Source organism: Epinephelus moara, chromosome 16, assembly GCF_006386435.1.
Source record: "Epinephelus moara isolate mb chromosome 16, YSFRI_EMoa_1.0, whole genome shotgun sequence".
Taxonomy (NCBI): domain Eukaryota; kingdom Metazoa; phylum Chordata; class Actinopteri; order Perciformes; family Serranidae; genus Epinephelus; species Epinephelus moara.
In genome coordinates this window covers 46301664-46325161 of record NC_065521.1, presented here as the reverse complement: position 1 = coordinate 46325161, position 23498 = coordinate 46301664, and the positions used below count along the sequence as shown (strand labels likewise).

General features: G+C 42.7%; 1 protein-coding gene across 1 annotated transcript in view; it reads left to right on the top strand.

The window, feature by feature from the left end:
* The window catches only part of plxna3 (plexin A3), a 165891-nt gene that overhangs the window by 96748 nt on the left and 45645 nt on the right, over positions 1-23498 (top strand). The window contains exons 7-12 of the mRNA XM_050064273.1: positions 7175-7315; positions 14371-14471; positions 17238-17361; positions 17468-17624; positions 17709-17808; positions 20214-20328. Of these exons, the coding sequence (XP_049920230.1) occupies positions 7175-7315; positions 14371-14471; positions 17238-17361; positions 17468-17624; positions 17709-17808; positions 20214-20328 (738 nt within the window). The remainder of the gene's footprint in view (positions 1-7174; positions 7316-14370; positions 14472-17237; positions 17362-17467; positions 17625-17708; positions 17809-20213; positions 20329-23498) is intronic.

Sequence of the window (23498 nt, the reverse complement as noted above, 5' to 3'; positions counted from 1 at the left end):
ACAGCAGATAAGTGCAGTACTGTAAACGTCCATGATGGAGGAGAAGCTCCTGGACCAACTGGTGGTACTCCCCATGATCCAGCCTCTTTTTTAGGGTCTCATGTACCCACACAGATCTCTGTTTATCTGCTGACAGCCTCTCACCCTCAGAGAGAGAGAGAGAGAGAGAGAGAGAGAGAGAGAGAGAGAGAGAGAGAGAGAGAGAGAGAGAGAGGTCAGTCTCCTCTGAGTCAGTTACAGTTTAGTTTATAATTTGTGGTGAGAGCCATCAGTTATAAAACAACTGCTGACGACTTGTAGTGTGAACTTCCTGTTTGCTCACTTCCTGTATTTATGTTCTGACTCCTAGTCGGACACACACACACACACACACACCCTCATCAGTTTTTCTCTGTCTGATCCTGGAGGGAACACTTACTGATAATCAATAAAACCTTAACATGACGCTGATTGAATCAATCACTGAACTGATCTATCGATCGATTGATGATCGGAGGCTCTCAGGTCTGATCTGAGGTCATCAGGAAATCGATCGATCAGCTGTGGGGTGTCCGATCAGGAAGAGCACAGCAGCTGCACACAAATCAATACCCTCTGATCAGTTCCAGGTTATTGATCAGGAAGGACAGAGGAGATGAACCAGGACAAAGAACAGAGAGTTTTTAAAACACAGGACGCTTTAAGAACGTTCCTTTAAACTGCCAGTTGTGATTCTGGCTCAGAGGAAGGTGTCAGGATCTGAGCTGCAGCTCATTTGATTAACTACTGATTGTTTTCATTATGGATTAATCTGCTGATTATTTCCTCTGTTGATCAACTGATCGATTGGTTTGTAAAAACAGTGATAAATGTTTGTGACACATTTATAATGTTTGTTTAACCTCAGCAGTATTGATAATACAGCACATTGATTAACATGATTATGAATACATTATGAATGAATGAATGATTTTATTTCAAACCCCATAAAACAACCATAATATAAAACAAATAAGACACAGAGTCCAAACAGAACATGTTCCTTTGTTACATTTCATCTTTTAACTCAAATATTATTTCAATAAATTCCTTAATTTATTTACAACTGATGTGAAACTGTCCCCAGTCTGTTCACCACCTCATTACATAAATAACATAATTACTATTACTTATACACTTATTAACATGTTATTAACACATTATGATGTTAACATTACTTCACTATTATTTGGATGGACCTGTTTAAACTGTTTATAAACTACAAACATCAGATTTTACTTCTCAAATGTTTCATGTGTAAAAATCAGAATTAGTTTCTTGTGTTGTGTTGAGACGTGACGAGCAGCTGCAGCGTTCAGTTTGTTATCGTCACATGATCCTGTTAATGAAACCCTCAGGTTTGATCTGACAGAGAGAGTGTGTCTGTCAGCGCGCGCACGCACACACACACACACACACACACACACAATACATCACACAGACAGCAGACAGATTGTGTGTCTCAGGGTGAAAGGTTAAAGGTCACATGTCAGAGTGTGTGTGTGTGTGTGTGTGTGTCCTCAGGCTGTGTGCAGAACAAAGCAGGTGTTTGAATCCCGGCCGGGACTCACAGGTCAGAGGTCACTTCCTCTATCACTCTGTCACTCCACTCTTCTTCTTCATGCTTCCTTGTTCTGTTTCTATTTTCTCTTCTTCTCTTGTTTCTTCTCTTGTTTTTCTTCTTCGTGGCGTTCAGTGAAACCACGTCTGAGTCACCAGAGATCCTTTTGTTAACACTCAGGCTTCTGTTGTGGCAGATTTGGTGAAACTCAGTTGAATTAAATGTGTTCTCATGATGTGGTTGAGTGTGTTGTTGTGAGCAGAGACATTTGTCTGAAACACAAACTGAAGGAAACCTGATCTGTAAAGACCCAACAGTTTATACACTGAGAGATAATCCACACAACATTTTATCTAAATTATATTTCTCTGTTCACATTAACCGTTCATGTCTTAAAATCCTCACAGCTTACTGAGCTGAGCCACGTACACGTTACAGACCAGCCTCCAGCTGGATTTCCTCCTAAATAAAACTGTGTGTGTGTTCGCCCAAAAACCTGCTGCCGATCTAATGTAAGATTTTAAATTCAAATATGAGACTTGTTTGGTCGACAACCCACGAGCTGAATTTTCCAAAACACCAAATCCTTTCGTATGAAATGTGTCGAGTCTTATTTTTCTGAAGTGTTTTTGCCACGATGAAAGAAAGAGTCTAAACTGACAGATTTGTAAAAGGACTCTGGTCCTGGCTTTGAAACATAAAGAGACACTGTGAATGGGATGAAGTGAAATCTGAGATGCTAACTGTGCTTTGTAAAGTCGTATAGCTCTGGGTATCCAGCAACCACTACCACCAGTTTCTCCTCCATTGGTTACCAACTGTAAACTTGGGCCCGTCCCAATACCCAACTCAACCGGAAACTCTATTGTAGATGCCGGTTGGAAATGTAGATACTCACAGCTTCCTGTTTAAAATAGCTACGTATGGTGGTGTCCTAATTCCTAGGGAAAGATTTCTACCCCTACCCCTCGTTGCTTCATTTCGAGGGCCAAGGGGTAGTGGGCAAGGGGGGGTATTGGGATTGGGCCTTGTTGTCGTGACCACCACAGAAACCCCGCCTCTCAAATCATCCCATTGGACAATGGGAAAAAAGCAGAGATGACGTGGGGCGGTATTTTGCTCTGAGATGAATTTTTTTCAACTGGAGGAGTTCAGAGCGCCTAGAGTGCAGAAACACGAGGCGCGTAGCAACACAAACACAGCGCTCTGACAGCTCTGCATCAACTTCTCCTCCATATTTATCACACGCTGATATTTACTGATGAAGGAAAGATATCTGTGGGCTGTGATTGGTTGGTCCTCGTCAGATGACGTGGTGTTGAACTCAGTTCATCTCAAGGTGCAGCCGTCACGCCCTGAAAAATAGGTGCTCAGGAACACGTGTGTCGCTCTGGTGTCACTCTGGTGTCACTCTGGTGTCGCTCTGGTGTCACTCTGGTGTCGCTCTGGTGTCGCTCTGGTGTCGCTCTAGTGTCGCTCTGGTGTCGCTCTGGTGTCGCTCTGGTGTCGCTCTAGTGTTGCTCTGGTGTCGCTCTGGTGTCACTCTAGTGTCGCTCTGGTGTCGCTCTGGTGTCGCCCTGGCATTTTAGCGCCTCTACAGTGCATCTGCATTGAAAACAATGAATTTGAGGGCGCAGAAAACGCAGCATGTGTACAGCTCTTGAAAAGAAGAACAACTCCGGGGCACCCAGGAGCTCACTTGGTCGAGCGGCCACCCTATTGGTCGTGGGTTTGATTCTGACCTGCAGCCCTTTGCTACGTCCCCTGCTCACCTTGTCCGATCTAATAAAGGCAGTAAAAAACAACATAAAAATAATCTTAAAAGAAGAAGAGCTCTGCAGCTGTGTGACTGTGACGACGACTCAGAAACAAACTCATCAGTATTTGGCGTTTTCTGCTCCTTCCTGTTTCCTGGTGACGAATCAGACGTCAGGAAATAAACCTGCAGATTTTTACTGAAGCGTTTGATGTTTGTGAAAATTCAGCGTTTGTGACATCGTCTCACCGTTTGAATCTGACGGATCACAACTTTAAATACGTTTCTATAGCTCAGATTTCTGTGTGTGTTGCATTCGCTGTCTGCTGCAGTGTCCTACTTTAACGTCTCCTCCCTCGCTCTGCTGCTCTGTGTGTGTGTGTGTATGTGTGTGTGTGTGTGTGTCTCTCCGTGAAACAGGATTGTGTAACTGTGGGTTCCGTTGTGAGTCAGACCTGCTGCCTCATCAGTGTGTGTGTGTGTGTGTGTGTGTGTAACTCGTCAGCTCTAATTAAGCTCGGCTGCTTAACGAGCAGACAGCTAATTAACACACTGAGAGAACTACACACACTCCTCCTTCATCCTTCGCTCGGCTTTCTTCATCTTTCTTTGTTTTTTATCTTCCATCATTTCTCCTCCACTCTCTTTCCTTCCTTCCTTCCTTCACTCCTACCTTCTGTCCTTTCCTTTCCCTTTCTCCTGTCCCACTGTGCATCCTTCCTCCTCTCTTTCTTTCATCTCTCCTTTTCTCTCCACCTCCTTCCTTCCCTCTTGCTGTCTTTCTTTTATTCCATGTATTCCTCCCTTCTTTCCTCCCTTCCTACCTTCTATCCTTCCCTCGTTCCTCTCATGTATTCTCCTTAGCGTCTTTTCTTCTGTCCTTCTTTCATCTTTACTTCCTCCATCTCTCTCGTTCTCTTTTCTCCTTCACCCTCTCCCCTTCCCTTGCTCTCTTTCCTTCCTTCCTTCCTCCTGATTGTCCTTACTTCCTTTCCTCATTTCTTAACTCTTTCTTTTGTCCCTCCTTCCATCCTTAAATCCGTCTTTCTTTCCTCTCACCTAGTCATCTTCTCTCCTCCTTTCCTTCTCTGCATCATCCTCTCATCTCCCCTCTCTCTTTTCACTCTTTTGTTCCCTTCCTTCTGTCCTTCCTCCTTTGCTTCCTTCTCAAGGAAGGAGGTGGGATAAAAGAAAAAATGTATCCCACCTCCTTCCTTCCTATTTTCTCCTTCTTTCATCTCTGTTTCCTCCCTCCCTTCTGTCCTCAATGCTCTGTCTCTTCCTCCCTTTCCTCCCCCCTCCTCTTCCTCCTCCTCTTCCTCTGTGGTGTTTTTCTGGGTCAGACGAGGGGGGGCGGGAGGTTTGGGGAGATTTGGGGAATCTTATTTTAGTTGCTCCACATTTTCAAACAGGCTGCTCGTCTCCTCGTCGTCAGCCCTCTGCTGTGTTTAACATCACACGCTCTCTCATCATCATCATCATCATCATCATCACCACCCGAGTGGAGAGGAGGGGTCCTCTCCACTCGGGGGCAGTGTCAGTAATATTGTTCATAAACTGACAAGAGTGCGACGAATGATTCGTATAAAAACTGTTTATTAATTTAATCCCTGTTTAACGTGACTGTGTTGCTACTTATTATCACTTATTATTATTATTATTATTATTATTATTATTATTATTATAATATCTGTCTGTCTTAACGTATCAAAAGGTTTTCACATAAAAACAATTTGCTTATTTGAGTCCTGCTGTTAGAGCCAATCAGAGCTTCTATTGCTGTTGTTACGGCCTCGATAGCCAATCAGAGCCTGAGCTGAAGGAACGTACATTACTGACACTTCCTGTAGTTTCAAGCTAGTTAAAGAGCCAGTGATTGGCCATCCTCACCCGGTGGCTGATGGGTGTTGTAGTCAGAGACACTCCGCAGCAGAATTTAACCCCTTCCTGTTCCACAGACGGTTACACATGTACAGACATGATGAACTAACGACTCCTCTGTCGTCTCTGATCAGTTTATGTTTTCTACAAGTGTTTTTTACACAGTGAGCTCCTGAAGACACATCTCTGTCTGTGTTGATCAGTTTTTCACTCAGAATCATTCAGTTCATTGTTTTGACCTCTTTTTTTGATGAAGACAAAACCTCAGAAAAACCTGTGTTGATTCTCTGTTAGAGATGTCCCGATCACACTTGTTTTGCATCCGATCTGATACCGAGTCCTTTATTTTGAAACATATTGCTGATGTTTTGCTAGCGTTACTAGCTGCCCATCTGAACTCACCCGCCTGCCCAATGTAAACACACTCATTTACAGCAGGCCCTGTCGTAAAGGAGTGTCGAAATGAGCGTGTTAACGTTGGGCAGGCGGGCGAGTGACGTTCAGGCAGGTAACTTGTTTTGGCATGGACAGCTAGCATGCTAACACCAGCAAAAATGTCAGCAGTTTGGAAGTGTTATACATTGGAAAACGGAGGCAACACTGAACAACACAAATGAAAAACATGGCCATTTTTGTTGTTTTGATTCCTCCGATCTTGTATTACCGATTCCGATTTTGTAAAAATAACGTGATCGGCGCCGATTCGCGATCCAAGGATCGGACATCCCTATTCTCTGTGATACTGATCTTGAGGCTTCATGATATGGTCCCGTTGTGTTTTCCAGCTGACACCTCCCAGTTCTCCCAGTGATTCTGACTGTTGGAGAAAAACTTCAGATTGTTACCTTTTAAATGAGACCATGTCTGCACATGTAGTGGAACAGCTTTCACTTTACTTTAGGTGAATTTAATATGACCTTAAAGAGGATTTAAAACACTACATTCTACCATACAGTGACCAGAGTCGACCAAACAAAGGTCAGGGGCCCCTTCAAGGGGTCCCAGACAGTCGACACTGTAGGAGCAGTGTCAGCAGAACAGAGGGGGAAACATCAGATGCATGAAATTAAATTTTGCCTCAAAGAATCTTAAAACTTGGCTGAAAAACAAGGAGACCTGCCACCATGCGTCGCCGCTGCACGTCAGCGCCGTCCGCTCTCGTCTGCTCGGCTTTTTGTCTGCGTTTGTCAGTTTGGCCCTTCAGGTTTTCACCTGTCTGCTGTTCATGAAGCGAGTTAATGTTTGTGCTGATTGTCTGCTGAGCGTTGTTTTGTATCAGCTGTCTGCTTTTGGTCCTGTTCAGATGTTCCTGTTTTTCTCTCTGCTGTGTTTTATTTGTTGTTTTAATTCGGGCTGCAACATCAGGCCGAAGGACAACAGCTGAACGTTGTGATGAAATCTGCGAAGTTACTTGTTTTCTTTGCACATTTTTATTTTGTCTTTCTGATGCTGCAGCTGTCACAAGCTCTGATGTGTACGGTTACCATGGTTACAGATGTTGTGTTGTGTGGTCAGTGGAGAAGGCTCTGTTGAAGCTGGATCATTATCTCCTTAATGACACAGCTGATGTGCTGGTCGCAGGCTGTTGGTGATTTGTTTGGAAAAGTTTCTACAACTTGTAAAGTTTTTATTTAAAATCTGTTCCATGATTTATGACAGGTGGCTGCTACTCATGCTGAATTTTCCAGAAGACCAAACCCTTTTGTAGAAATGTTAAGTTTTATATTCTGAGGTTTGTTTTCACCTGTGATCTATAAAGAAGCAAAATTTACAGATCTTGAATGGACGTTTTGTGGTGTATTAGTCTCTGGTGTGGCCGCAGAGTGAGAGCCTCATGAAGTGAGGAAGTGTGTGTTCAGAGTTTATGATGATCCTGCAGCATGTTAGCATCCCTCATAGTGTTTAATGGGACTTTTAGCATCAGGCTAACAGTTTGTTTTCCTGTGTGTGTGTTTCAGATCCGTGTGGATGGGATTCCACCGCCGGCCCAGAATGCTTTGCTGTATGAGACGGTGACGGTGGTGGAAGGGAAGCCGATCCTGAGAGACATGGTGTTCAGTCCAGACCATCAGTACATCTACCTGCTGAGTGACAGACAGGTGAGCACACACACACACACACACACACACACACACACACACACACACACACACACGTAAGCAGAAATGTATGTTTAATGTTTGTCACATGTCTGCCAGTACGGTCGCTGATGGCAAATGAATCGTTATTTATATTCTGAATATAAATCTGAATATTTCACTGCTTCAACCTAAATCTGAAAAATTCTAGTGGAAGTTCTGACTTGACTTTTTTCTATAAAGAAAAAGTCAATACATGAAACACCTCGCTGAGTTTAATCAGCAGGTTTCAAATAGAAAATCTGACTTTGATTTTTTTTTTCTTGACAAACCAAAAAAAGACTTCTGACTTATTTTATAACTTCTCAAGAACACGAGCTCATGATGTTTCCGTCACCACGCTCTTTATGATGCTCTTAAATTCTACATTGAAGATTGTTCCGTGTCCGCGGTGCAGAGGAGGAGAACATGCAGATTCTGAGCTCTTTTAAAAAATACACATTAATAATATTTGTGACATGGTGAAAGTTAACGGACTGAACTGAGACATTTGGACAAAACTCAGGAGGTGAACTGGATCAGGTGACACAGTGTGTGTGTGTGTGTGTGTGTGTGTGTGTGTGTGTGTGTGTGTGTGTTTAGGAATTCTGTTGTTTTAACATCTGCAGACAGGAAGTTGTGAATGTGAATATCACTCAGCCGGCGCCACGATACACACTGTGTTTCTGAGTGAGTGTGTGTCCCATGTTAAAACTCTGATTGTACCGTTGAGAGGAAGCAGAGCTGAGTTCATCAACTGTTAGTTCCTGTGCAGCTGACGACACACACACATACAGAAACATGTAGATATTCAGACGTGTGTGTTTTGTTGGTCGTTCAGATGTCATTCATATTTTATGTGTGATGTCAGTAAACAGCTGTCAGAGGTCAGCGAGGTGTCACTGAATCTGATGTTTCTGCTCCTGCACACGTATGTCTGTGTGTGTTAGTCTGATGTGATGGACTGAATTCATCATAAAGCATCAGTCATACGTGTGTTTAGTTGCTGTGGTCACGTCTGGGACTGTGTATCATACAGAACATGTTTTTGTTCCAGTTAAAACTGTCTGTGTGTCACAAATCTGTTTCCACCTGAGGTGTCCACAAACTTCTGGCCATGTAGTGTAGAGCTGCAGGATGAAGCTTAGCAGGTCATGATGTAATGTACAGAGTCAGCTGTGTCAGGATGATGTCATCACGTTATATAGAGTCAAGATTCAAGATTAACTTTATTGTCTCACAAAGTGAGAAATTTGTTCTGGGCCGTTCGCCCATGCTGCAGCCACAACACAGAACATACAGTATGATACAACACAATACCAAACATACAATAGATATGCGCGTTCCATATCATACAAGGTGCCGAAGAGTGCAAGAAACATGGTGAATTAAAAAATGAATAAATAACACCTAATAGGGCTAATAAAATGCTAAAATTATAATAAGTAAAAAATACTAACCTGTGCAAAACAAACAAACGCAAGTCATCTGAGCTCTGGTCTTATCTGACCTTGTTTACCAGCTTTATTGACACAGGAACAAACGACTTTTTAAATCTGTTCAGTCTGCATTGAGGAGCTCTAAACCTTCTACCAGATGGTAGCAGCTCATACTCGCCATGCATGATGTGTGATGGATCACAGATAATTTTATTTGCTTGTTGCAGAGTGGCCTGTTCATAAATACTCTGAATGGAGAAGTGCTCTTTAACACCAATAATTTTTCGAGCAGCATGAATTAGCCGAAACAGTTTGTTCTTTAGCTGCACAGAGAGGTCGTGCATCAGTATTACATCATCATCATTATTATTATCTATCATAGGAAAAGCAGCAATGTGTGAACATCTGTGATACTATACCTGATCAGACTTTCTAAGACTGCCTTATAAAAAATCAACATAAATCTTTGATCAACACCATGAATTCTCAGACGACGTAGAAAATGCAACCGTTGCTGTAGTCTGCAACAGAGGCTGTCGACGTGTGTGCTCCAGGTGAGTGCGTTGTCAATAAAGACACCCAGATACTTGTGTGACTGCACCTGGGCAATGGCTTGGTTGTGGGTGACCACAGGCCTGTGGTCACCCACTCCTCGAGGGTCGAACACCATTTCTTCAGTCTTATTCACATTCAGAATGAGGTGGTTATCGTCGCACCACTCAACAAACCTCTGAATTTCCAAAAAGTAGTCAGATATATCATGATTCTTTTTCAACAGTGATATGATTGCAGTGTCGTCTGAGAACTTAAACGTGCAATATGTAATTTTCTGCCGCTAGGGGTCTTAAACCAAAACAATAACAGAAGACGGCGTTGGATGACGTCACGAAGTAGCGTGGGATCATGGGAGTTGTAGTCATATATCAGATACAGACCTGCTGCTGGCCGGAGCGCTGGTGCCCTGGCGGGCAGCAGTGCTTGCAATACACTGGTGGAAATGATTAATATTTCGATAACATCAGCCAGATGTTTGCTTACCTGTCTAGTAGAACACACGCGAGGTCGGCGTCGAATTGTAGTCCTAGATTTCCACGAAGCTCTCTCCATCTCGGAAAGGCCACACCAATATTTATCCTTGATTTAGCTCCCTTCTTATCCCAAATTCTTCTGGGATCGCTTGGTTGACCCGTACGTTTCCGTTTTACCGGCTTGTTTACCGGGACAGCTTCGGTGTCAGAAGGTGCAGCAACTGTCAATGCATAATCATGATCCATGACGAGTTAGCTTAGCCTAGCAACAGTAACGTTCATTCTCTGACGTCTCGTCCGGTCTGCTTCTTCTTCTTCTCCTTCATTTAATGGCTATGGTAACTGGAGTTACGTCGCGACCTAATGACACGGTCCGTAACTGTTATTAATATTTCATATTTATCTGGGTTTGAAAAATTGTAGGAAACATTTCTGATAATCAAAGTACACAACTAAACAAAATATATAATATTGGTTTAGTCGTTTTTAGACATTTTTATGTGGAAAAACTACATATTATACCTTTAATGATGTGATTGTTTGTATAAAAGCTTCTACACGCATCTGTGTACAGAGTGAACAGAACCGGTGAACTCACACATCCCTGTGGTGCAACTGTGCTCAGAGTTTTAGTGTCAGATAAAGTTCCATTGACACTGACCCGCTGTCTGCGATTTGTTAAAAACGAAAAGTACCAATTAATAATTCAAGGATGAACATTAAAATCATTTAATCTACTAATCAGAAGATGTGGCTGCAACGTATTAAAAGCTGAACTAAAATCAACCAATAAATGTCAGCTGTGTCAGGATGATGTCATCACGTTATATAGTCAGCTGTGTCAGGATGATGTCATCACGTTATATAGAGTCAGCTGCGTCAGGATGATGTCATCACGTTATATAGAGTCAGCTGTGTCAGGATGATGTCATCACGTTTCACACACATTGCTGCTTTTCCTATGAAAGATAATAATGATGATGATGTAATACTGATGCACGACGTGTAACAGGCTGATCAATAATCAGCTGATAATGGGACATGTTTAATTAAGCAGTGTGACACTGAGCATGAGCTTTAAAGTAATTTGCAGCACGACAGTGATGCGGTCAGCGCCGAGGTCCGTACGCATCACTGAGGTGATGTTAAAGCACAGCCTTCTGGGTAATATTGTGATTATACAACTATTAGCACCAAAATAAAATCTATAATCAAAATGTTTAATGCTGAGCAGCAGTTAGCTCTAAAATATAAAAGTCTTTGTGACTGTTGTCTCTGTTTCCATGGAAACACACGGGGTCAGACTAATAACTGGAGAAGAGTCAGCCCCATCAGTAGACTGCTGTATGTAATGAAAGATAGTTTGAGCTTTGTTTTTTTTTCATTTTCAGATTTAGCTCCGACATCCTCAAACTCAACGTGTGTTTTTAAGCTCATATAGAGCCGTGTCAGCAGCACAGCTGGTGGAGGACACCAGATGTAGCCAGAGGTTTCCAGTCACTCACCTAAAGTCTAAAAGTCAAAATTAACAACTAAAAAAAATAGATGTAATCATTTCCAAACTCCACAACTATGGTCATACTCTGCACTCCAGAGAGGCTCCTGCACTGACGGGCGGTCGAGCAGCAAACGGCACCATAAATTACATTCATTAAAGAAAGTTGATTCAATAAAAAATAAGACTAACTTATTTAATCTGATGAATCACTGAGCCTTTATTAGTAAGCTGGAGAATTTCTGCAGATGCAGTGATTCAGTTAAAAATCTGAAATGTTTTATTTGAGTGAATTATTTTATAGATGTCACTGAAACAGCTGCAGAAACAAACTCATGAACATTTGTCCAAATATCCTGATGAGACATTTTCAGGAGGCTTTTTGCTCTTCAGCTCATCTGAAATAAAGGACAAAAATGTTTCAGATAAATTAGTTTAAAGAACGTTGACTTGCAGTGTGCTGATATTTACATTGTTTAGAGATTTACTGAATGTTTTGGCTCATAAACATGAACACATACAGATCATGTGTGTGTCCAGTATGAAGCAAAGCATCATCATCAGCCTCCTCTTCCTCCAGCTGTTCATCAAACTCAGGTCAACAATAAAACCATCGTCTCTGTAGCAGGTTTGCATCCTTCTGGTTTATGCTCTGGGTGTTATGTTGCCATGGAGATGGCGGAGTAATATTTGTAGAGATGATCCAGGTGTGCTGATTTGAGCACATTGTAAACATCTTGTTGACCAATCAGATGGCTCGGTCAGAATACTTGTTGTATGATGTCATGTATTATTTAGATAATGGATTTGTAGCTGATGAGTCGTGTGGCTGGGAATCACCAGACGACCCAACATACGACATTATTGTGATCAAATATATTATATTATTATTTATGACCTTTTTTTTCCACCTGTAAATTAATTCACCAAAGAAGAACTTTGTCAGCATCAGTTTGACCTCATGAGATAAAGTCTCCAGTCTGTTCATCGACTTTTATGGTTTTTACTGCAGCAAAATGTGACGTGAAGCAGAAAATAATCGTTGGTTAATAAACCAAAATGAGCTCAAACAGCTACAGCAATAAATCCTGCTTTTACATTAATGCATGCGTCACAACATGTGATGATGTCAGATTTAACAACACTCACTTTACATACTTTAACTACATTGTACACTGACGTGCTTTTACTGAGGGAAGGTAAAGTTATTAGTGTTAGTGCTTTTATTGTTTGTCTCTCAGTGAGGCTCCATGTGTTCAGAGATTCTGTTTCAGAGTTTCTACAGACGTTTTAAACAAACTGCAGACGTTGATTGAACTCTGAGTTTCCTCTGAGGAGACACAGTACTGTCAGAGCTCAGACTTCAGCGTCTCTTGAGTTTAAACTCTCCTGTTTGTCCTCTGTGTCCGTTTGTGAAATGCAGCATGGGTAATGCAGTTCACAGTGTGGAGACCAGTCAGGAACAAACAGAGCAGACGAGATCAACAGAAACATCAGCTTGGTTTTAATAATTGTACATATGAAGTGTTGCTGAAGCCAAAGACTTCATGTTTTCAGTTTGACTAACAGAACAGCCGACATGTGAAGTGAGCCCAAACCAAATGTGTTTCACGTCTGAAATTACAAAAACTACATGTGTCTTTGTCATGTGAGTCACACGTGAAGCTGCAGATGAATTTGTCTGCACATTTTAAACAATGCATCACTGCAGTGAATAAAAGAAATGAATGTTTGAGACAGTGTCAGAGTGAAAACTGCAGAATCAGCTGTTTTATGAATGAAGTCTGGCAGAGAAACAGCGTCACTGTTTCTTTAAAGAAAAGCTCCGATAATGAGGTCAGAGAGGAGACAGGACTCCCTCTGTGTGTGTGTGTGTGTGTGTGTGTGTGTGTGTGTGTGTGTGTGTGTGTGTGTGTGTGTGTGAGAGAGACAATGAATGTATTCATGTGTGAATGTCTGAATAAGACAGAGACAGACAGAGTGTCCACTGTGTTTCACTGTGTTTACTGTCTCTCTGCTGCAATGACCTCTGGGTAAAAGATACCACACACACACACACACACACACACACACACACACACACACACACACACACTGACTAACTGTCTGTAAAATCAAGACTAATGTGTTACACACAGGCCTCAGGCTGTTACTGTCAGCGGAAAACCACCAAACCGCACTGAGATAACACACACACACACACACACACACACACACACACACAATCAAAAAATCAATATCAAGTCAATTTAACGTGTTAAACTCAATGATAATAAAGTGAGGATCAATTAAAGGTTTGGAAATATGGATTTTATATTTATCTTGTTTTCAAAACTCTGGTGACGAGCTGTCAGACGTGAATATAAAACACTAACAGTAATAATAATAACTTTATTTATACAGCACATTTTCATAAAGTGCAACATGATGAACATAAAAGACAAAACATTTAATTAACAGATGATAAAAACATATGATGAGAATAAATAAATCAAGATGAATTTAAAAATCAATATTCAGTTCAAGCAGTGGTGAAAAGATCCGTCTTCAGATGTGGTTTGTTGGTTTGAACAGTGTCGTGTTCACACGAGGAGCGACTGAATAACATGTAAAGTCAATGTAAAGATGAGATTAGATGTGACGTCCCAGCTGGCGGCACAGTGGACATACACAAATTAAGTGGCGCTAATGAAGTGAGTTGTGTGACTTTGTGTCATGCACTTATCTGTGAGAGATGAAAAATCTGAACTTCAGCGACTGATTTGAGCCATGACAGCCAATCAGCATCCTCCAAGGACGTACCGCTGGAAGCTCATCAATGCAGTCACAATTTGTGTGTGTGAAGTGAGTCAACACAAAATGTTGTAGCGTTCAAACTCCCGCAAGTACGTAAGGTGTGAACACAACATGAGACCTTCAGGCAGAGGCTGCGTCTCCACGTCTTTAAAGTCAGAGTGTCTCTCCTAAAACTCTGCGGTACACGTGATGATGTCAGAGGGTGAATCAGCTGTGCGACCTGTCTGACTCTGCTGTGGTTGTAAATCTGAACCATCGTGTCTGAAACGTGTTTTTCAGGTGACCAGACTTCCTGTGGAGAGCTGCGAGCAGTACGGCAGCTGCTCCGACTGTCTGGGCTCAGGAGACCCTCACTGTGGCTGGTGTGTCCTCTTCAACAAGTAAGAACCTTCACTTCCTGTCATCAGAGATCAGAGCCAGGGCAGCAGCTCGCCACCGAGCCGCCCGGTCGCCTCGTGATTTAAACGTCTGTGTGGTGTCGGTGAAGAGATGAGCGAGGATGGATCTGAATCACCGACTCTGTCTCCTCAGATTTACAGTTATTCTCTGCTCATTCACAGCAGCTCATTTGTTGTTGTCTCAACCTGAGTGATCATTTCTATCACCATAATGACACCATGTTCACTGACGTCATGTTTCATTGGTTCTCCTTCAGTACCCATCAGTTATGTGGAGGCTTTATGGTCCTGTGAAAACATTCAAAGCACCAAACTCACATGTGCACACAGACGATTATCAGCTGTAATTACACATCACATCACATTATAGTGTTGTTTATTATATTCTCAGGACAGTCTGTGTGTTGTATCACTGCACACAACAAAGATGGCTGAAGCCTCACAATGCTGAGACGATATAAAGATTAGAAATGCAGGAGAGAAGTTCGTCCACATTTCTCAAGTTTTTGTCGACTTAAACCAGGTCACACAGCAGCTCCATAAAAAACCTTCTCCCAGTTTGCTGCGGGAGAACTTGACTGGTCTGCTCAGAGCTCTGAACTCACTGCTGGGACAACCTGGTCTCACTCTGATGCTGTTGAATACGGCGCTTGGTCAGGTGACTTCCAGTGTCAGACACTGACCAAAAAAGCCGTCCATTGACGTCGGCATAATACAAGGCTGGTCGCTGATATCTGAGGGAACTGTGGCGGGACAACAGTATGAGTTAACAGGGCGAAAGTCTGAGTGGGGCGGATGGGAGGGTTTTTGGTTACGTTTAGCCAACACACACACACGTGGTTACGTTTAGCCGACACACACACATGGTTACGTTTAGCCAACACACACCCACGTGGTTACGTTTAGCCGACACACACACGTGATTACGTTTAGCCAACACACACACGTGATTACGTTTAGCCAACACACATGCTCTTAATGACATCATATGTGCTCAGCTGTCCACATACTTTTGGCCACGTACTGTGAGCATAACTGGAGGATAAAAGAAAAGAAATTTGAAAAAATAATAAAGGAGAAAAAGAAACAAAGAAAATAATGTGTGTGTGTGTGTGTGTGTGTGTGTGTGTGTGTGTGTGTGTGTGTGTGTGTGTGTTCCCATGAGGCTTCATTAATGTTTCCATAAATGGTTCTCACACACACACACACACACACACACACACACACACACACACACACACACACACACACACACAGTGTTTGATGTTGAGCGTCCAGGCAGGTGGAGGAAGTTCCTCTTTGGATCCCCTTCAAAATAAAAGCCCTGGACTGTCAGTGGATTCATATGTATGTGGCCAACCTGCAGCTTGTGTTTTATTCTGAAGGTCCCAGATCTGTTTTCATGTCTTTTATTCATCTGTCATATGATGAGATAAAACAGGTGATGCTGATCCTGGATCAGCAGGTAGAGGTCAGCTGGAGGACGGCGGGGGGGTGGAGATAATTCACTGAATAACATCATCTGTAGTTTTGTTAATAAAGAGCAGTAACGCGCCTCCGTCTCACGCCGGGATCTTTCACACTATATTAAAACATAACTGTGGGGTCTGTTAGGAAAACATTTCTTTATTATTTATTTATTTTTGTATTGCAAAGAAAAAAATCAGTTGCTTCTTTCTTAGTGTGGACATTAAAGGAATAAATCAAGTGCAGACTTTTTTTTAGGGGCCGTTGAAAGGCATTGTGGGAAGTGTAGGAAACTGCAGTAGAAGCAGAACTGAGGATGATGATGACGAGGAAAAATAAACTTTTAATCTTTTGCACATCCTCAAATAAAATCTGATTCACAGAGAGTGTTTAAATAAAAAGAAAATTAAAATTTCATTAAATTCAGTGTGAAAATAAATTATCAAATAAATAATGAATTAAAAAATAATTAATAAGATATTTTTATTAATTTAAAACACAATGTAGATGATTAAAAATAAATTAAAAGGTCATTAATTAAGCAAATAATTTAGAATTACAAAATAAATAAGTGTTTAAAAACTCCTCCTCCTCCTCCTCCTCCTCCTCCTCCTCCTCTCCTTCTTGTTTTGTCCATCTGTTGTTAATTAGAAGTGAACAGATCGTTACTGCGCTCTGATTGGTTCTGTTCGGAGCTACATATGTCGGAGGAGCTGCCGTCTGCAGACACAAACATGAAGCTGCTCACACTGCGACACACCTGTTACCTGCTCGCACTCTTCCTCTTCCTGAACGCTTCAGAGAGCTTTAAACTAAAAACATTAAAATGACAAAACTAAATTCAGATAATTTATTCCTAAGATGTGAATATAGATACATATATTGAATTAAAATATATACATTTTAATAAATATAAAATTATATGTATTGATGAAATAAATGAGCAAATTTTTAAACACATAAATAAACAAAAAATAAATAAAATAAGAAATCTGTATAAAACAAAATAATGTTTGAAATAAAATAAAAGATAACTAAATTAATAGATAAATAATGGTTAAAAATTAATAAAAAGGAAATAGTGAAAAAATAAAAATCTGTAATTACATAAATAATTTGAAAATTATTAAATAAAACATGAAGTCCTAAAAATGAAATGATTACATCACAAAATAAAGGCGCTGGTAAAATAATGCTCATTTACTGTGAACATGAATGAATGTGTGTAAACACGTGTGTGTATACAGTGTGTTGACCCCTGGTGACCTTTGACCCCTCCAGGTGTTCCAGACAGGAAGCTTGTGACAAGTGGGAGGAGCCTCAGCACTTCAACACCCGGCTGGACCAATGTGTCGACATCTCTGTTACCCCGAGCAACATGTCCGTCACCTCGCCGGCAACACAGGTACACACACACACACACACACACACACACAGACACACACACACACCGACGGATCAGTGACAGGTGATGATGTAATCACGCACCTTAACTCTCTGTCTGTCTGTAGTTAACCATCCGAGTGCAGAACGTCCCGGCGCTGTCGGGGGGCGTGTCCTGCGTGTTCGAGGACCTGAGTGAGACGCCAGGAGAGGTGCTGGCTAAAGGCCAGGTGATGTGTATGTCACCGTCACTGAGAGACCTGCCGACACACACACACTCCTACGGTGAGACACACACACACACACACACACACACTTCGCCATGATGTGAGTCGATCAGATCAATAAAGTTGTGATGTTGATTTTCAGGAGAGAAACGAGTCGTTGAGCTCAGTCTGCGCTCCACAGAGACCGGACACCAGTTCATCACCACCGACTTCATCTACTACAACTGCTCCGTCCTCAACTCGTGAGTCTCCTCACCTCCTCTGTCCTCCTCTCCTCTGTCCTCCTCTCCTCTGTCCTCATCTCCTCTGTCCTCATCTCCTCTGTCCTCATCTCCTCTGTCTTCATCTCCTCTGTCCTCATCTCCTCTGTCCTCATCTCCTCTGTCCTCATCTCCTCTGTCTTCATCTCCTCTGTCCTCATCTCCTCTGTCCTCCTCTCCTCTGTCCTCATCTCCTCTCTCCTCCTCTCCTCTGTCCTCATCTCCTCTCTCCTCCTCTCCTCTGTCTTCATCTCCTCTCCTCTGTCCTCATCTCCTCTCTCCTCCGCTCCTCTGTCCTCCTCTCCTCTGTCCTCCTCTCCTCTGTCCTCATCTCCTCTGTCCTCATCTCCTCTGTCCTCATCTCCTCTGTCTTCATCTCCTCTGTCCTCATCTCCTCTGTCTTCATCTCCTCTGTCCTCATCTCCTCTGTCCTCATCTCCTCTGTCCTCATCTCCTCTGTCCTCATCTCCTCTGTCCTCATCTCCTCTGTCCTCATCTCCTCTGTCCTCATCTCCTCTGTCCTCATCTCCTCTGTCCTCATCTCCTCTGTCCTCATCTCCTCTGTCCTCATCTCCTCTGTCCTCATCTCCTCTGTCTTCATCTCCTCTGTCCTCCTCTCCTCTGTCCTCATCTCCTCTGTCCTCATCTCCTCTGTCCTCATCTCCTCTCTCCTCCTCTCCTCTGTCCTCATCTCCTCTCTCCTCCGCTCCTCTGTCCTCCTCTCCTCTGTCCTCCTCTCCTCTGTCTTCATCTCCTCTCCTCTGTCTTCATCTCCTCTCCTCTGTCCTCATCTCCTCTCCTCTCTCCTCCTCTCCTCTGTCCTCATCTCCTCTCCTCTGTCCTCCTCTCCTCTGTCCTCATCTCCTCTCCTCTGTCCTCCTCTCCTCTCTCCTCTTTCATCTCCACTAATTTCATCTCCTACAACTGCTTCGTGCTCGATTTGTGAATCTCACACTTCCTCATCTCCTCTCCTCTGTCCTTGTTTCCTCTCCTCTCTTTGTTTCTTTTCCTTGTGTTCCCCCATCTTCACTTCTCTCCTTGTTTCCTCACCTTGTTTCCTCTCGCCTCTCCTCCCCTCCCTTCTTGTTCTTCACATCTTTATTCGTCTCCTCTCTTTTGGTTTCCTCTTCTCTTGTGTTTCCTCTGTTCTCTTCCTGTTTCCTTTCCTCTCGTCTTTCTTGCCCTCTTCATGTTTCCTCTCCTCTTGTTTCTTCTTCTGTGTTTCCTCTCCTCCCCCCTCCTCTTCCTCCCCAGATTTCAGGGGTAACATAATCCGTGCGCCAGGCTCGCTGGTTGCCATGGTAACAGCAGCTCTGAGCCGTGGACACAGAGAACACAGAAACACTTCCTGTCTCTGTTGGGAAATCTCTTAACACACACACACACACACACACACACACACACACACGTCTCTTTGTAAACACCTGCTCAGGTTTCTGTCGGTCGTGTCTTGTCGTTGAGCTGCGATCAGAATAAATCCAGACTCGGCGCTCGGCGTGCAGACGATGAACTGTGTTGTTGGATCAGATGAGGTGGTGACGCAGGTGTTCACACATCCTCATCCTCACCTGCTGAGGTCACACACACAGATTACACATCAGCTGGATTAACACAGCGGAGGTAGAGACAACAATGAGCTTTAATCCCAAACACACACACTGCGGATCTTCTTCTCTGGTTTCTTCTTCACAGAACCAGATGTGGATTAATCCGCCGCTGAAAGTAGTCCCCAGCAGAGTCACTGTTTCCTGCAGTTTGTTGATAAAACAGAGGAATCACTGATCAAACTATTGATCCGTGTTTTTAAAGATCTGCAGTAGGAACCAATGAGCTCGGAGCTGAGGGACAAAGACAGGAAGTCAGACGGACTGACGTGTTGTTGGTGTGGATCTAAACATGAGATTTTTTTGACTACTGGAAAATAGAGCACAGCAGCAGAGCGATCCTGTGAGGATGCTGAAGTTAGTTTGAGCTGCAGACTTCTCTCAGAAAACTCTCTGATGATGTAAACGAACACGACGACCAGTCTGCAGAAGAAGCCCCTCTGTGTGGAGTCTGCATGTCGGGGAGTGTCGGTCCCACTTTTTGACTTACGTACGATTTCAGTCGGACATGTTTCGCCCAGATGAAGAAAACAAACTGAAGCACAGTAATGTTGGTGAGGTTTTGACCTGTTGACGTTAGTTTTTATCCAGCTGAGCAAAATGTGGTCGACGTGTTCAGATAAAGTAAAGACAGAGTTCTGTCAGATATTATTTCAGACGTCCTGCTCCGTCTGTGAAGATTGTTTCTGTCTATAAAACCTGTGAGACGAGTTACAGCGTGAAAACTTTACTTTATCTCTATGAAAACAACATATGTTTTCTCCCCTCTGTCTCCTCTCTCAGGTGCACTTCCTGTGTCAGCAGCGTGTTTCCGTGTCACTGGTGTAAATATCGTCACGTCTGCACCAACAACCTGCAGGACTGCTCCTTCCAGGAGGGACGGGTCAGCAACATGGAGGTAAATACACACACACACACACACACACACACACACACACACACTGTGGAGGTGGGGGAGGGGCGGTGGTGTGGTGACAAGTTCATCTTCAGTTATCACAGTGCGCTCACACCGAGACGTTTTATATGCAGCTCTCAGTGATTATTATTTTCATAACTTTGATATTTTGTAGACTTGATATCGACCTGAAATATGCTGAAGTATAACTCAGTAAAGTACAGAGCTACTTTTAGTTTCACACAAAATATTTATCCATCTTTATATACAGTCACTAAACAGAAAAACTGTTCAACATGAAAAACAGTGTTAATGTTAAAATAATGTTATTATTAATTCTTTTACTAAATTTATGAAGTTAAACAAGTTTTTTTGGTAACTTTTATATTTTTACACCTTGGCTGACCTAAAATATGATAACAATGAACATACTGAATTACAACTGATTACAATAATAATAATAATAATAATACAGTATATTACAGTTTGTTATTTTCTGTTTGTCTACAACTGAAGTCAGGTAAAATCAAATCGACCAAGGATTATTTAAAGAATTAAAAACATATTATTAATAATATATTTTTTGATATTCATAAAATTATATTAATACTATTTCTAAAAGTATATTTTTACTTTTATTCTGTGCACATAAACAGAGTTATTTATAGTATTTTTAGCTGCAGTGAATCAATATTTTCTTGTGTGCTGTGACTGATGGTGTGAGAGTGAAGAACAGCAGCAGTGATGGAGGTCAGAGCTGCTCTCCCTCTCTGTGTCATTACATGGTTCAGTAAACAACAGTAAAGCTTCAGGTCAACAGTGAAGGGCGCGCGCGCACACACACACACACACACACACACAGTTTAAAGCCCTCCTTGCTGATGTGTTCAAGGTCTCTGTGAGAGACATGATTTAAGCCGCTGAGACGCTTCGATGACGTTTTTCAGAAAATTAAACAAACAAGAATCAGATGTGAAAACTGTGACGTCAGTTTGATCGTTTCTCGTGTTCAAAATGTTTCAGACGCTCTCAGCTGATTGGCCACATGATGATGATGTTAATCTGAGACAGATATGAAACCTTGTGCCGAAGTGTCTCAGCTGAAAAAACTCTGCGTCTCCAAAGTGCTTTCAGCTGGTGTTTCCTGAGGAGCGCCTGACGTTTTCAGTTTTGGTGGACACGGAGCCTTAGTGGCGTCTATCAGGGAGGGTTACAGGTCACAACCAGCAGAAACTTCTCCTGAGGTTTTTACTGGGAGCTGAATTGGCAAAAAAACAAGAAGCTCCTCCTGGAGGACCCCGAGGTGTTCCCAGACCAGATGAGATCTATAATCCCTCCAGTGTGTTCTGGGTCTGCCCCGGGGCCTCCTACCAGCTGGACCAGGAGGATCCTGATCAGATGTTGAACCACCTCAACATGAAGGAGCAGCGGCTCTACTCCGAGCTCCCTCCAGATGTCTGACTCCTCCCCCTATCTCTAAGGCTGAGCCCAGACACCCTACAGAGGAAACTCATTTCAGACGCTTGTATCTGTGACCTCATTCTTTCAGTCACTACCCAGAGCTCATGACCATAGGTGAGGGTTGGGACAGAGATGGATCAAATTAAAGCTTCGCCTTCTTGCTCAGCTTCCTCTTTTCAGCACCACAGTCCAGCGCAGCGCTGCATCAATCCACCGATCCCACACAGAAAATAGTGTATTTAACCAGAACAACCTGGTTCAGAACCTTTTTTTTCTGCTGCAATAAAAACTTCTGCTGTTTCCATGTTGAACGCAAAACAAATTCCAGGTGACACTGTGCTGACGGAAGTGAGGAATATTTCAGTTTGGTCCTCAACATCATCGTTAAAACAGCTCCTGCTTTTAAAGAGAAGTTATGGTTTAAAATGTCGCCGTAAAACCTGATTTATTTCCATAAAATTCTACTCAGATAATCCTAAAATAGTTACTACCTCAATATGAGTGAGTAAACAACAACACCACCACCACCACCACAGTAAACTGGAGCAGGAAGTGCTGTGTCTTGTTTCTGGGGACCATTTTAAAGGTAACACCATATGTGAGTGCTGACAGTTTGTAGTGTAACAGCTGTCAGAGTAACAGATTACCTCTCAGTCTAACGAGCGTCTCTCTGTCGCCTCGTTATCTCGTTAGCAGAGCCAGCGAGCAGGGATGGCGTTGTTTGGGTGTCTCGTTGACGTGATTGGTGCTCAGTGTCGTTGCAGGGTGACAGTAACAACCTCTGATTGGCTAATTGGTTAATAGAAGATGAATAGCCACTTAATTGACATGAAAGCATCCAATCACAGCAATTAATGTTAATTAGCAGGCAATTAGTCTGACTAAAGACAGAGAGGGAGAGATGAGAGATGTGAGCGTGAGAGGAGAGAAAGAGACGCAGGTTGGACAGACGCAGAGGAAGCAGGGTGGGTTTTTCAGATTAAAAGTCTGTTTGTGGTCTGTTGGAAACAGAAGTTAAAACACAGACGGAGAACAAGTTAAATATGGAGACGGATAAAGAGGAGCTGCTGCGACTATCTGTTCATCTGGAGCTGAAAATAAAAAGAGTCTGTCAGCAGACGGAGGAGGAGGAGACACAGAGCAGCCGGACGACGTCAGAATAAACCATTCACTTAAACTCACTCAGACGAAGTTTGAGGTTCACAAATACAGAATCCTCCATCGTTACGACTGTGGAGTCGACTCAGAGCAGCAGACTGATTTACTCAGTGCAGCTCCTTAAATTAAGTCCAGAGTTATTTATTCCTCAGCAGAGGAGCAGAGTCAGGATCAGCTCTGAGACATTAGTTTGAAATCTGACTGCAGAGGAAGAACGTGAGAGGTGATGAAGACAGGTGTGGAAACAGGAACTGTCACCCTGTCACGTCTCAACCTTAAAACCACACGAGGAGTTGAGTTCAGCTCTGATCTGTGTCGTCACACATGAGGAAAAATCTGAGAGGAAATCTGCTTATTGTGATGTCATTGTGACATTGTTGAAGGAAAAAAACATCAGTTGGTGGTGTTGTACTGACATAGTGCTTTTATTTTGAAAGAGACTGTATGCAAACTGTACATTTCCTGTGAAAACAGAAGTGTATTTTGAAAACAGACAATGCATGTAACAGGCTGAAGTTGACACGGCGTCCCAGAACGTCAACAACCAACACACC